The sequence below is a fragment of the Colobus angolensis genome, unplaced genomic scaffold, assembly GCF_000951035.1.
Source record: "Colobus angolensis palliatus isolate OR3802 unplaced genomic scaffold, Cang.pa_1.0 Scaffold19, whole genome shotgun sequence".
NCBI lineage: Eukaryota > Metazoa > Chordata > Mammalia > Primates > Cercopithecidae > Colobus > Colobus angolensis.
Window position 1 is genome coordinate 12,008,623 of NW_012115043.1, and position 13,274 is coordinate 12,021,896.

The 13,274-nt window shown below is 38.2% G+C and overlaps 1 protein-coding gene across 2 annotated transcripts in view; it reads left to right on the top strand.

Annotated features, from left to right (window-relative positions):
* BNIP2 (BCL2/adenovirus E1B 19kDa interacting protein 2) overlaps window positions 1-13,274 on the top strand; it is a 24,532-nt gene that overhangs the window by 3,677 nt on the left and 7,581 nt on the right. For both annotated transcript variants that reach the window (XM_011940481.1, XM_011940482.1), the window contains exons 2-7: window positions 2,646-2,752; window positions 4,868-4,935; window positions 5,405-5,581; window positions 7,081-7,257; window positions 11,555-11,657; window positions 12,969-13,100. In XM_011940481.1, coding sequence (XP_011795871.1) covers window positions 2,646-2,752; window positions 4,868-4,935; window positions 5,405-5,581; window positions 7,081-7,257; window positions 11,555-11,657; window positions 12,969-13,100 — 764 coding nt within the window. The remainder of the gene's footprint in view (window positions 1-2,645; window positions 2,753-4,867; window positions 4,936-5,404; window positions 5,582-7,080; window positions 7,258-11,554; window positions 11,658-12,968; window positions 13,101-13,274) is intronic.

Sequence of the window (13,274 nt, forward strand, 5' to 3'; positions counted from 1 at the left end):
AGTATGGTCTCGATATCCTGACCTCGTGATCCGCCCGTCTCGGCCTCCCAAAGTGCTGGGATTACAGGCTTGAGCCACCGCGCCCGGCTGTCTCTTTGATTTTTAACCTAAGATAAACAACTGCTTTGAATTTATCTTTATGATTACAACAGGTGAGTGGCATAAGTAAGGATGTACCACCATTACCAAGAGTCAGTCTACTAAGAAATCAAGTTATTCCTGTGCCAACAGGTTTTTTTTAACAAATATCATCTTAAAGTGTTATTTCCCATTCTAATTTACTAAAAAAAAATTTGAACAAGAAATAGGAAGCAACACAGTTAACTTGTGAGTCAGCAGTATCCTGATTTGCCTCAAAGTGGTTGTGGTTATATTAACTCCTTTCTTGTTGGTTTCCTGTTCTTAACAGCTGCTTGATGATAAAGTGCTTCCAAGAAACAGTAGTCCCTCAATTGTTTAAATTGTTTTGATCTACCTAGTGTACTTTTCCCCTAAAATTCATGATGAAATGGTAGAGTAAATATCTATATCTCTCTCCCCACGTTCTGTTTAGATAATTGATTATCCTCAAACTAAATATCCATGTCTATCTGCTGAGGTATTAACACGTGATTCAATATGATACTAAGGTAAAAATGGAATAAATAGGCTGAGATAGCTGAAAGACTTGGGCTGTCTTTCAAGGAGCTATTTGATTTTTGTTGTTGTTTGGTTGGTTTTTTGAGACAAGAGTCTCCCTTTGTCGCCCAGACTGCAGTGCAGTGGTGCAATCTCAGCTCACTGCAACCTCCGCCTCCAGGGTTTAAGTGATTCTCCTGCCTCAGACTCCCTGGTAGCTGGGATTACAGTCATGTGCCACCATGCCTGGCTGAATTTTTGTATTTTTACTTTTTCAAGCAAATAAGTTGGTGTGGAAAAGTCAGCATCTACCAGTTTTTTTCTGTGCTAACAAGTATATCATCAAACATTGAAACCTTTTGGGAATGTTTAAAACCTTCTCTTAAGTAAAAATTCAAACTGGGCAGAGAGGCTTCCAGTCTTGGCAGAGATACAAATCTAGTTTACCTTGTGAAATCTAACACTTTAGGGCATTTCTATTGTAATTTTGTTGTTAAAGAACATAAGGCTTTTTTCTGTATAACTTTTTGCATCTTTTGAATGGTGACGTAGCAGACAAGACAGCTATAGAACATGACTGCATTTTTCTTTTAGAAGAATGGTTGATGTGAATGACTGGCATAATTGATTTTATTTAATAAATATCTTTTAAAGTCATAGTATAGTTTTAAAAATCAAGTGGTGTAGAAGGACTTACTATGAAAAGCATTAGTCATTTTCTCCATTTCACCCTCCTTCGTCTTCTGCTGGTTTTGCTCTGTCACCCAGGCTGGAGTTGCAATGGTGTGACCTCAGCTTGCTGCAACCTCCACCTCCCAGGTTCAAGCGATTCTCCTGCCTCAGCCTCCCAAGTAGCTGGGATTACAGGCGCCTGCCACCACACCCAGTTAATGTTTTTGTATTTTTAGTAGAGATGGGGTTTCACCATGTTGGCCAGGCTGGTTTTGAACTCCTGACCTCAAGTGATCCGCCCACCTTGGCCTCCCAAAGTGGTAGGATTACAGGCATGAGCCACTGCTCCCAGCCTGGTGTCAACCACTTTTAACTTTATTTTTAGTACTGTTAGTGATGCTCTGTATCTCTTAAATATGTTAATGCAAAAAAAAAAAAAGAAAGAAAAGATGTTACTGCTATTAATAAATAACTTTAGACATCTATTGACTTGGATGTAAATGAACTAAATACTCATGTAATACCTCTTTCCTTCTGTAGTTTTCACTGTTTTGTTGCATTGTTAATCGATTGATCTTTCCCTTACCTAAACTTCTGTTTCTTACTCCAGCACCAGAGGGAGTATCTCTGGATTCTCACTTTTAAAATGAGGATATTGGCACTCACATCATTCCTTGGAAAAACTAAGACTAAAGTTCATGGCGTATGTTAAAATACGTAGTTGCATAAAAAGACATTCACCAGGTTCAGTGTTTGAAAACATATGCCAAGCTGTATGAGAAGGACATAGTATAGATAAGAAACAAATCAAAAGATAGCATAGTTCATTTACAGGACAAGTTACTGAATAGACTTCTTTCAGTGGCTCGGGAATTGTGGCATCAAATTGTTGAGAAGAAAATGTAAAAGCACACCAGTTGACCCTGCTGAATCATGAGTTTAAATATTATTTATATACTATTGTTTAGAATCAACCTCTATCCAAGGGACAGAAAATTTAATTATGAATCTATAATAAAGAACATTTTTATTTCTTACCCCACTTCAAATTTTTAATATAATTCATAGTATGAAATATATTTTAAATCATAACCTGAGATACTATATATGCAACTGAAAACAAGTATTTTCACTGAACATATCCTTACTATAAGCAGTACTTAACTTTACCAGAATATATGTGGTCTGAATATTCTCTTTTCTTACAAAAAAAAAAATGCAACCCTGTAAATGAATTTCATGACCAGACCACTGTACTAAACATCAAGTATGAACTAATATGCAAGATTATTGCGCCTTTTCGGTGGATAAAAAGTAAAGTAGAAATTAAGTTAAACACTTTTCTGTCTTCATAGGACATTGGCTCTCTGGATTATCAAGAGTTTGTAGTTGACATTGAATCCAGGCTGAGGATGGAAGGTGTGGAACTTAAAGAAGAATGGCAAGATGAAGATTTTCCGATGTGAGCAATGCTTTTAAATGAAAACAATTTTAGAGTAAAACTTCAGAATTTGTTTATCGAGATGTTATTTTTTTATTTTTATTTTTTGAGAAGGAGTCTTGCTCTGTCACCCAGGCTGGAGTGCAGTGGCACGATGTCAGCTCACTGCAACCTCCGCCTCCTGGATTCAAGCAATATCTTCTGCCTCAGCCTCCTGAGTAGCTGGGACTATAGGTGCGCGCCACCACACCCAGCTAATTTTTGTATTTTTAGTAGAGACAGGGTTTCACCATATTGGCCAGGCTGATCTCAAACCTCTGACCTCGTGATCTGCCTGCCTTGGCCTCCCAAAGTGCTGGAATTACAGGTGTGAGCCACCGCACGTGGACGAGATGTCACTTTTTAAATGGAATATTCGGCTTCTTAAAGAAACTCAGTAATACAAGGTGATCATTTGATACTAGGAAGTAAAAGTTTCTTTTCAACAGTTAGATTGACTCTCTTATATCTTCCTTTCCATCCAAATATATATATAATCTGTGTAATCTTTCATTTTTGTTTAGGTCGTTTAAGTTTCCAAATTTTTGCTTTTATAATAAAGTGTTTTAATGTTTGTTTGTTTGTTTTCCTTTAAGCAAGGTCTGAGGGATTGCTCTGAGAAGGAGGTCTTTAATTGTCTTTTAAAATTTTCTTTAATTTTGTGGCCAGGTGCGGTGGCTCACACATGTAACGCCAGCACTCTGGGAGGCTGAGGTGGACAGATCACTTGAGGCCAGAAGTTTGAGACCAACGTGGCCAACATGGTGAAACCCTGTCTCTACTAAAAATGCAAAAAATTAACCAGGCTTGGTGGCGCGTGCCTGTAGTCCCAGCTGCTTAGGAGGCAGAGGCACAAGAATTGCCTGAACCCGGGAGGCAGAGGTTGCAGTGAGCCGAGGTCGCACCACTGCACTCCAGCTTGGGTAGCAGAGCAAGGCTCTGTCTCAAAAAAAAATTAATTTTGTGGATCCCCCCCCGCCCCCCACAAAAAAAAAAAAACCTTACTAAGTAAATTATTAAGGATTTTCTAGCTCATCTGGCCAGCCACTTTCACATGTTTGCATTTGTATTTACAATTATATTGGCACCAGGTAGGCTGATGAAAAAGAGAGCAAAGGCAGACCTTATATTTAAATAGTGCTTCCATGCCATAGTGGGCAGAAGACATCCTAGTGCATAATCAGGTGCCTTAGCGGTTGGATAGCTTAGCAGTTGGACAGCTGATAGGAGACTTGAGTCACTGTTGCATATGGTGGTGATAGTACATATAAGAATGCTGATCTCAGAAGAATTGAACTATCATCACTGTAATCTTATTGTGAGTAAAAATTGAGCTTCATACATTGCATCATACATCACATTATATTTGTGCATTTCAGTCATATTTATTTAAAATTGTTACATGTTTTATAATAGCTGTGCATAGGGAATTTATATCTACTTTTATGTGTTACTTATATGTAATAAGTGTATAAGTCAGCTCTGATAGTCAGAATTTTTACTTTGAAAGTGTAGCCAGGCATAGCAGCTAACTCCTATAATACTAGTGTTTTGGGAGTCCAAGGCAGAAGAATTACTTGAGATCATCCTGGGCAATATAGCAATATCTTGTCTCTACAAAAACACTTTAAAAATTGGCTGGGCATGTTGATGTGCCACTGTAGTCCTAGCTAGTCAGAAGGCTGAGACTTTATCTTACACACTGCTAGGCTGGGCACAGTGGCTCGTGCCTGTAATCCCAACACTTAGGGAGGTCAAGGCAGGAGAATCGTTTGAGCCCAAAAGTTCGAAGCCAGCCTGGGCAACATAGCATGACCTTGTCTCTACTAAAAGTTAGCCAAGTGTGGTGACACGCACCTGTAGTCCCAGATACTCGGGAGGATCTCTTGAGCCCAGGAGTTAAGGCTGCAGTGAGCCGTGATTGTGCCATTGTACTCCAGCCTAGGTGACAGAGCAAGACACTGTCTCAAAAACGACAACACTGCTTTATTCCATTTTCCAAATACTTATTTCTATAAGCTGTATGTTTAATAGATTGAGCTTCAAAAAAAATTCTTCCGTAATTTCTTGGTTAAAAAGTATACCTGTGTCTTCTAGACCTTTACCAGAAGATGATAGTATTGAAGCAGATATACTAGCTATAACTGGACCAGAGGACCAGCCTGGTAAGAGCTTGACACTTATTTTCAATTAAATTATGGACTTTGTGTTATTTTTTAAAACACATTTCTTTGTCCAAAAAAACAAAAAACTTGAGTTTTTATTCCATCATAGAAGTCATAGTATAAGTTGAACATTGAGGAAAGCATTTTTAGAATGCTTTAAAAAATTCCAAAAATATATGCTTGGTTTTTGGAAAGTTTTACAGTAAAGGGGTGGAGGAGATCATTTTTAGTGGTAAGAGGTATCTATAAGGTCTGCGTCTATTTAAAAGGCATTGATGCTTTGTTGATCTCTTGCCAACGATGGAGAAACAACAATGATCAGAATAAAAATTTTGTGAATAGGTGCTTTGAAGTTATGTTTAATTAATATTATTTTTCCCAAGAATGAAGTAGTTAAAATTTTTCTTATTCAGCTTTAGCATCTAAGCATTCCTTGTTACGTATCTTTTTCTTTATTTTCCAATTCCAGGCTCACTAGAAGTTAATGGAAATAAAGTGAGAAAGAAACTAATGGCTCCAGACATTAGCCTGACACTGGATCCTAGTGATGGCTCTGTATTGTCAGATGATTTGGATGAAAGTGGAGAGATTGACTTAGATGGCTTAGACACACCATCAGAGAATAGTAATGAGTTTGAGTGGGAAGGTAAATGTTTCACTGTTTTTAATCTGATCTTTATTAATGTATTAAGGGATTTTGTTTGAAATATGTCATTCTAAAGTTCGTATATTTGTTACTAAGATACAAAATTCTGCTAACACTTGAATATTCTCAAGGACTTCAAAACTCTGTATATGGTAGATTACACCAGTGGCTTTTTTCATTTCTTATTTGCCCAGCGCTGTCATGTTTTATCATAGTGGTTTCAAAAATATTTCTTGATAATTATGGCATGCTCTCTTTCAGTCAATCAAGTAAGAAACTTTTGAAGAGACATATAGTTAACAGTTTGTGGGAAGGGAGTTCTGAAAGGAGGTGTTTGCCTTTGACTTTTTAAGTAGACTTGTCTGACATTACTCTACTTTGTGAAATGACCAACTTAAATTAATGTATACTGTTAGCCCCCAAACCTAGTATTCCTTGTTATTTGTGATTCAGATGAATTGTACTGTTTTACTTTGCATGCTTTCTTTAATTAGAAAATTGTCTACAGTATCTTATATATAGTTGTTACAATCTTTATGTTTTTTCAACTTGAAAATGATTTTTTTTTCAAAGTAGTGTTTAGCATTCAGTATTTTACTGTAATAAAGTATGATGTGCTATATTTTTGGTTTCTTTTTTCTTTCCTGTTTTACTGGTTCAATAAACAGTCCAGTAATAAGCAATACTTTATAAAGATACTGAAATAGTTTTGTGCCTATGTGTTTTGTCTCTTCTTTCTTTAATGCTGCTGTAGTCATTTCCTGGAAGGATATTTTCCGTTAACAGCTTTGTCTTGGAAACAACTAACATACAGTAGGTTTCCCCCTCCCCCCATCTTTTGGTAAGGACTATAATACTGAAATTTTGAAAATTATTACTACATTAAAAATCAGCTAAACTGCAATCTCAAAACATAAATTACACTTAATCATTGGTGCTTATGCTCTGGCTAATGCTAATTTAAATAGACTTCTGCATGTATACTTCAAAACATTATAAATACATTTCTGCTTTATAAAACTGATCAAATGAGAAGTGATCACTGAGTAGTTAACCACTTCCTGTCTGGTATTACAGTTAATTTATGTGCTCAACAACAACAAAATTGGCTCCCAGATAGCTACTTGAAGTAACCTATAGTCATAACTGCCAGGGAGAATATTGTAACAAGTTGAATCTGGAAAGGCATTGTAAGGCCCATGTACTAAGATTTTGATGACTCTATGAATTATATTTTCTGAACTTGTGGCTATACATTGCACTATGATTAGGTGGTTTTTGCTAAATTGGGCAATAAAAAAAGTTAACCGTGATTTCCAAAGACATAAAATGGCCTCATGTTAAGAATAAGCCTTTTCCTCCATTATGGAAGAGCTATTTAAAATTGCACAGATGGTATAATGAAAATTCTCTGTAAAATCTAGATAGTAAAGTGGTTAACGTATAATTTGATTTTTGTTGTATAAAATTTGTGATTCAAAAACTTTTTATTTTGACAGATGATCTTCCAAAACCCAAGACTACTGAAGTAATTAGGAAAGGCTCAATTACTGAATACACAGCAGCAGAGGAAAAAGAAGATGGACGACGCTGGCGTATGTTCAGGATTGGAGAACAGGACCACAGGGTTGATATGAAGGCAATTGAACCCTATAAAAAAGTTATCAGCCATGGGGGTAAGAGTTACTGAGCATTTTTCAGATTGTTTAATGCGATATCAGAATTCTAAATACTTTTAGAAACTCTACCTAGAGATATTGTGTAATTTTGAAAGAATAATAAGCATTTATCATATCATTTTAGAAACATGAGAGGTTTGAAGTAAAAGAAGAAAAGTACCATTTTTTTTTCTTTTTGCTTTTGAGATGGAGTCTTGGTCTGTGGCCCAGGCTGGAGTGCAATGGCGTGATCTTGGCTCACTGCAAGCTCCGCCTCCTGGATTCACACCATTCTCCTGCCGCAGCCTCCCGCGTAGCTGGGACTACAGGTGCCCACCACCAAGCCCAGCTAATTTTTTTGTATTTTTAGTAGAGGCGAGTTTTCACCATGTTAGCCAGGCTGGTCTCGATCTCCTGACTTTGTGATCCACCTGCCTCAGCCTCCCAAAGTGCTGGGATTACAGGCGTGAGCCACCGCACCCGGCCAAAAGTACCATTTAAAAATGATTATATACCTACAGTAAGTTGAAAAAGTACAAAAGAATTTGTAGTGAAAACTGTCAGGTTGGGCATGATGGCTCAGGTCTGTAATCCCAGCAATTTGGGAGGCTGAGGCAGGAGGATTACTTGAGCCCAGGGGTTCATGACCAGTCTGGGCAACATAGACCTCATCTCCACCAAAAAAAAAAAAAGCCAGGAATGGTGGTATACGCCTGTAGTCTCAGCTACTTAGGAGGCTGGGGTGGGAGGAAAGAGAGCTTGAGCTTGGGAAGTTGAGGCTTCAGTGAGCCATGATCATGCCACTGCACTCCAGTTTTTTGTTTTGTTTTGTTTTGTTTTGTTTTGTTTTTTGACCCTGTCTCACAATTTTAAGAAGAATTTTTTTTTTTAGCTGTCTCTAGGCTACCCAAAACTGGGACTGTACTTTCTCCCTAATTTATAAACAGTGAAATGCCGTGATCTTAAGTGTACAATTCAATGACTTTTGACAAATGCCCATATAACCGTATATACCCATATATATAACCCACACCCCTAAACATATAGTACATTTTCATTGTCCCAGAACAATTCTTTAATACCCCTGCCCAATGAATACTCACCTTGGTAGCCACTGTGATATCTACCCCCTGATTAGTTTTACCTGCTTTAGAATTTCATATATAGTAACTAAAATCATTCTATGCACTTTTTTGTTTACTTTTCAGCATGAAGTTTTTGAGATTCATCCATGTTGTTGCACGTATCCACAGTACATTCCTTCTTATTGGGGAGTAGTTTTCCATTGCATGGATAAACCATAATTTGCTTATCCATTTTTTTTTTTGATGTGCATGTGAGTTGTTTCCAGCTTGGGCTATTGTAAACAAAACTGCTTTGAGCATTCTTTTAGAAGTCATTTATGGATATAACTGAAACTTGGACTTTTTTTTTTTTTTTTTTTGAGACGGACTCTTGTTCTATCACCCAGGCTGGAGTGCAGTGGCGTGATCTTAGCTCACTGCAACTTCTGCCTCCCTGGTTGAAGGGATTCTCCTGCTTCAGCCTCCCAAGTAGCTGGGATTACAGGCGTGTGCCACCACGTGAGCTAATTTTTTATATTTTTAGTAGAGAAAGTGTTTCATCGTGTTAGCCAGTATGGTCTCGATCACCTGACCTCATGATTTGCCCACCTCAGCCTCCTGAAGTGCTGGGATTACAGGCGTGAGCCCCTGTGCCCAGCCCTAAAACTTGGACTTTTTAACCTTAACTCTTAATGTGCCTTAAAATCCTGAACAAATTTTTTTTTTCCTTTTTTTTGTTTTTTTGTTTTGTTTTGTTTTTTGAGACAGAGTCTCGCTGTCCCCCAGGCTGGAGTGCAGTGGCACAATCTTGGCTCACTGCAACCTCTGCCTCCTAGGCTCAACTGATACGCCAGCCTCAGCCTCCCAAGTAGGTGGGACTGTAGGCACTCACCACCATGCCCGGCTAATTTTTGTATTTTTAGTAGAGACGGGGGTTTCACCATATTGGCCAGGCCAGTCTTGAACTCCTGACCTTGTGATCCACCCACCTCAGCCTCCCAAAGTGCCTGAATTACAGGCATGAGCCACAACGCCCAGCCCAAATTATTTTTTAATAGAGAACTCATTCACTCCACATTTTTATAGAGTACCCACTTTCCATACTTATGGGATATACGAAAATACAAGGCTTAAGTCCCTTCCCTTAAGAAACAAGAAAAGCTATAAAAGTTTAAGTTATAAATCCTTTGAATCTAACAGTACCATATATAGAAGTTTACCTAGGCACACTGTAAATAGTGCTAGAATGTTAGTGGTAAGTCAGAACACAACTCACTGTAGAGCATGTCATACTACCTTAAATCCTCCTAACACAGGACGGAGCGGCACATGGGTCAAGCAGATTGATTTTTTTTCAGAGTCATTTCCTCTTAATTTACCACTTACTTTAATGCCAGATGCATTCCCCTGCTTATTTCTACAGTCTTCATTCATCTGAAAGCAAATCACATGAATATTTGTAGTTGCATTCTTCTGCCTAATTTAATCATACTCAGATGAAGAAAACGACATAATCTGGATCAGGAAGTCCACAGACATATATTATTCAGCTAGTTCACTGGAATCAAATTATAAGACCTGATTTATGACTTCAATCTCTTCTTTCAGAAATAGCACTTTTTTATAGGGGAAAATAAGACCACCTTATTTTATTGTATTATCACACTTAATATATTTTGTGACTGAGTGATTACGAAAGGTAGTGAAGATTCTGATGTTCTTGAAATGTTCACATCTTTTCACAAGTAAATTTGTAAGCAATAGAAGTGAAGGTTAAAGCAGAAGTATTTGCTACTAAATATGGGCTTAATATCTAAAGAGCGCAGTTGAAACATACGTATTTTAGTGCTGTTTTCCATTACTGAAAATTATGTCAGAGATGTAATTTAGTTTTTGTGTTTTTTGAGACCTAAGTCTTGCTTTGTTGCCCGGGCTGGAATGCAGCGGCACAGTCTTGGCTCACTGCAGCCTCCGCCTCCCAGGTTCGAGTGATTCTCCTGCCTCAGCCTCCTGAGTAACTGGGACTACAGGTGCACACCACACCCAGCTAATTTTTTATATTTTTAGTAGAGACGGGGTTTCACCATGTTGGCCAGGCTGGTCTCAAAACTTCTGGCCTCAAGTGATCTGCCCACCTCGGCCTCCAAAAGTGCTGGATTTACAGGCATGAGCTGCCACGCCCGACCTAATTTAGTTTTAATGTCCTAAATTCTACAAAATGCTAGCATTTTGAAATATAAAACTTACCTTTTAAAAATCACTCACTTATGGCTCTGGTGATGTGGCTCATGCCCAGCGCTTTGGGAGGCCAAAGGAGCAGGATTGCTTAAGGCCAAGAGTTCACGACCAGTTTGAGCAACACGGTGAAACCCTATCTCTACAAAAAAATTTTTAAAAAGTTAACCAGGCGTGTTTGTGTGTGCTGTATCCCCAGCTCGTCTGGAGGCTGTGAGGTGGGAAGATCCCTTGAGCCCAGAAGTTCAAGGTTGCGTGAGCTGTGATTGTGCCACTGCACTCCATCCTGGGCAACAGAGCAAGATGCTATCTCTAAAAAAAAATTTAAAAATTAAAAAGCACCCAGTTTGCCGGGCACAGTGGCTCACGCCTGTAATCCAAGCACTTTGGGAGGCTGAGGCGGGTAAATCACGAGATCAGGAGTTCGAGACCAGTCTGGCCAATGTGGTGAAACACCATCTATACTAAAAATACACAAAAAATTAGCCGGGCAATGGGGCGTGCGCCTGTAATCCCAGCTACTTGGGAGGCTGAGGCAGGAGAATCGTGTGAACCCAGGAGGCAGAGGTTGCAGTGAGCCGAGATCGCACAACTGCACTCCAGCCTGGGTAACAGAACGAGACTCCATCTAAAAAAAAAAAAAGCACCCACTTTAACCATAAGCGTAATGTAAATAAATAAAAATACATTGCAGGTGCCGTATTGTGTCTATATTGTATTGGGTTATATCACTATATTTGTCTACTTGATAACATAGGGCTGGCTTTTTAAATATGCTAATTCAAGTGGTCTTGGGTTTTTTTGTGACCACCGACTTTTTTAAATAATACTGTTCTCTTTTTGGGAAGAAGAAATTAAAATTCTATATAAGACCATATAAGATTTACAAAACATACATTTAATACAGAAGTTTGTGAAAAGTAAACTCATTTATAATTTACCAATCATACAGATGTCTTCTAAAAATGCATAAGAGTAAAATCATGCGGTGATACTGTCTTTGGTTTCTTTTTTAGGATATTATGGAGATGGATTAAATGCCATTGTTGTGTTTGCTGTCTGTTTCATGCCTGAAAGTAGTCAACCTAACTATAGATACCTGATGGACAATCTCTTTAAGTAAGTATATATTTAACAAAAACATTTGGACAGAATTTTGAGCTAATTAGATCTACACCTTAAGAAACTTAACCTTTGTAAAAATTATAAATATCCCAGTTCTTTGGGAGACTGAGTTGGGCAGATTACTTGAGTCCAGGAGTTGGAGACCAGCCTAGGCAACATGACAAAGCCCTTTGTCTACACAATCAAAAAATTAGCCAGGCATGGTAGTATGGGCCTGTAGCCCCACCTACTCAGGAGGCTGAGGTGGGAGTATCACCTGAGCCCATGAGGTCAAAACTGCAGTGAACTGTGATTTTGCCACTGCACTCTAGCCTGAGTGACAGAGTAAGACCCTGTCTCAGAAAAATAAATATCCCTGATCTTTTCAAGTGCAAGTTTGTGAACTACAGAATGAAGGTTAAAGTAAAAGTATTTGTTACTAGATACAGGACTAAATGAGTCCTTATTCTTTGATATAATGAAACAATAGTTTTCCAATTCAAGAGAAAAATTGTCATTTTAAAATGGGGAAATATATCTCAGATTATTTGTTCCAACTTTGTTTTGTTTTATTTTGAGATGGAGTTTCACTCTGTCACCCAGGCTGGAGTGCAGTGGTACAACTACGGCTCCCTGCAGCCTTGGCCTCACGGGCTCAAGCCATCCTCCTACCTCAGTTCTCCCTAGTGGCTTCGGACTACAGGCACATGTCACCACATCCTGCTGACTTTTCAATTTTTGGTAGAGACAGGGTCTCACTGTGTTGCCAGGGTTGCTCTCAAACTCCTGGGCTCAAGTAAGCCACCATGCCTTACCTGTCCCAACTGTTTTGTTTTACATTTGCAGGCACATTAAGTGTAAAGAAGTGATTTTTCTCTCAAAATTATGTGGCTAAATTACATTTATCCCTAGAAGGCCAATATAACTGAGTCGAATCAGTTCTATTTCCACAAGGTCATTCTATTTCTCAGGTTAGTGGCGTTTTTAAAAACCGTATTGTGGAAAGTTTCAGACATACACAGGGGTAAAGAGAAGTATATCAGATCTTCATGTATCAGTCACTTCAACAATTATCTATTTATACTGTTCCCACTTCTAACCCCCAGTATATAATTTTAAAGCAAATCCCAGAAGCAAATCATCTAGAAGCATTTCAGTATATATCTCTAAAAAATAATTTTTAAAATAATCATAATACAAGCTAATGTAGTTTGAGCATTTTCATTGTAGGAGAGAGGAGGGAATTGTATAATTGTATAATTTAGAGAACCTAGTTCAGTTATGCACAGTGATTTTTAAGGCTTAAACTTAATTTGTTTTTTACAGATATGTTATTGGCACTTTGGAGCTATTAGTAGCAGAAAACTACATGATAGTTTATTTAAATGGTGCAACAACTCGAAGAAAAATGCCCAGTCTGGGATGGCTCAGGAAATGTTATCAGCAAATTGATAGAAGGTAATATACATACAAGTTGAAAGCTAGTCTGATAAATTTTTATAATGGCTTTAGTAGATCAAACTTTGTTTTCTGTTGTTTTTTTTTTTTTTTTTTTGAGCCGGAGTTTCGCTTTTGTTGCCCAGGCTGGAGGGCAATGGCACGATCTTGGTTCACTGCAACCTCTGCCTGCCA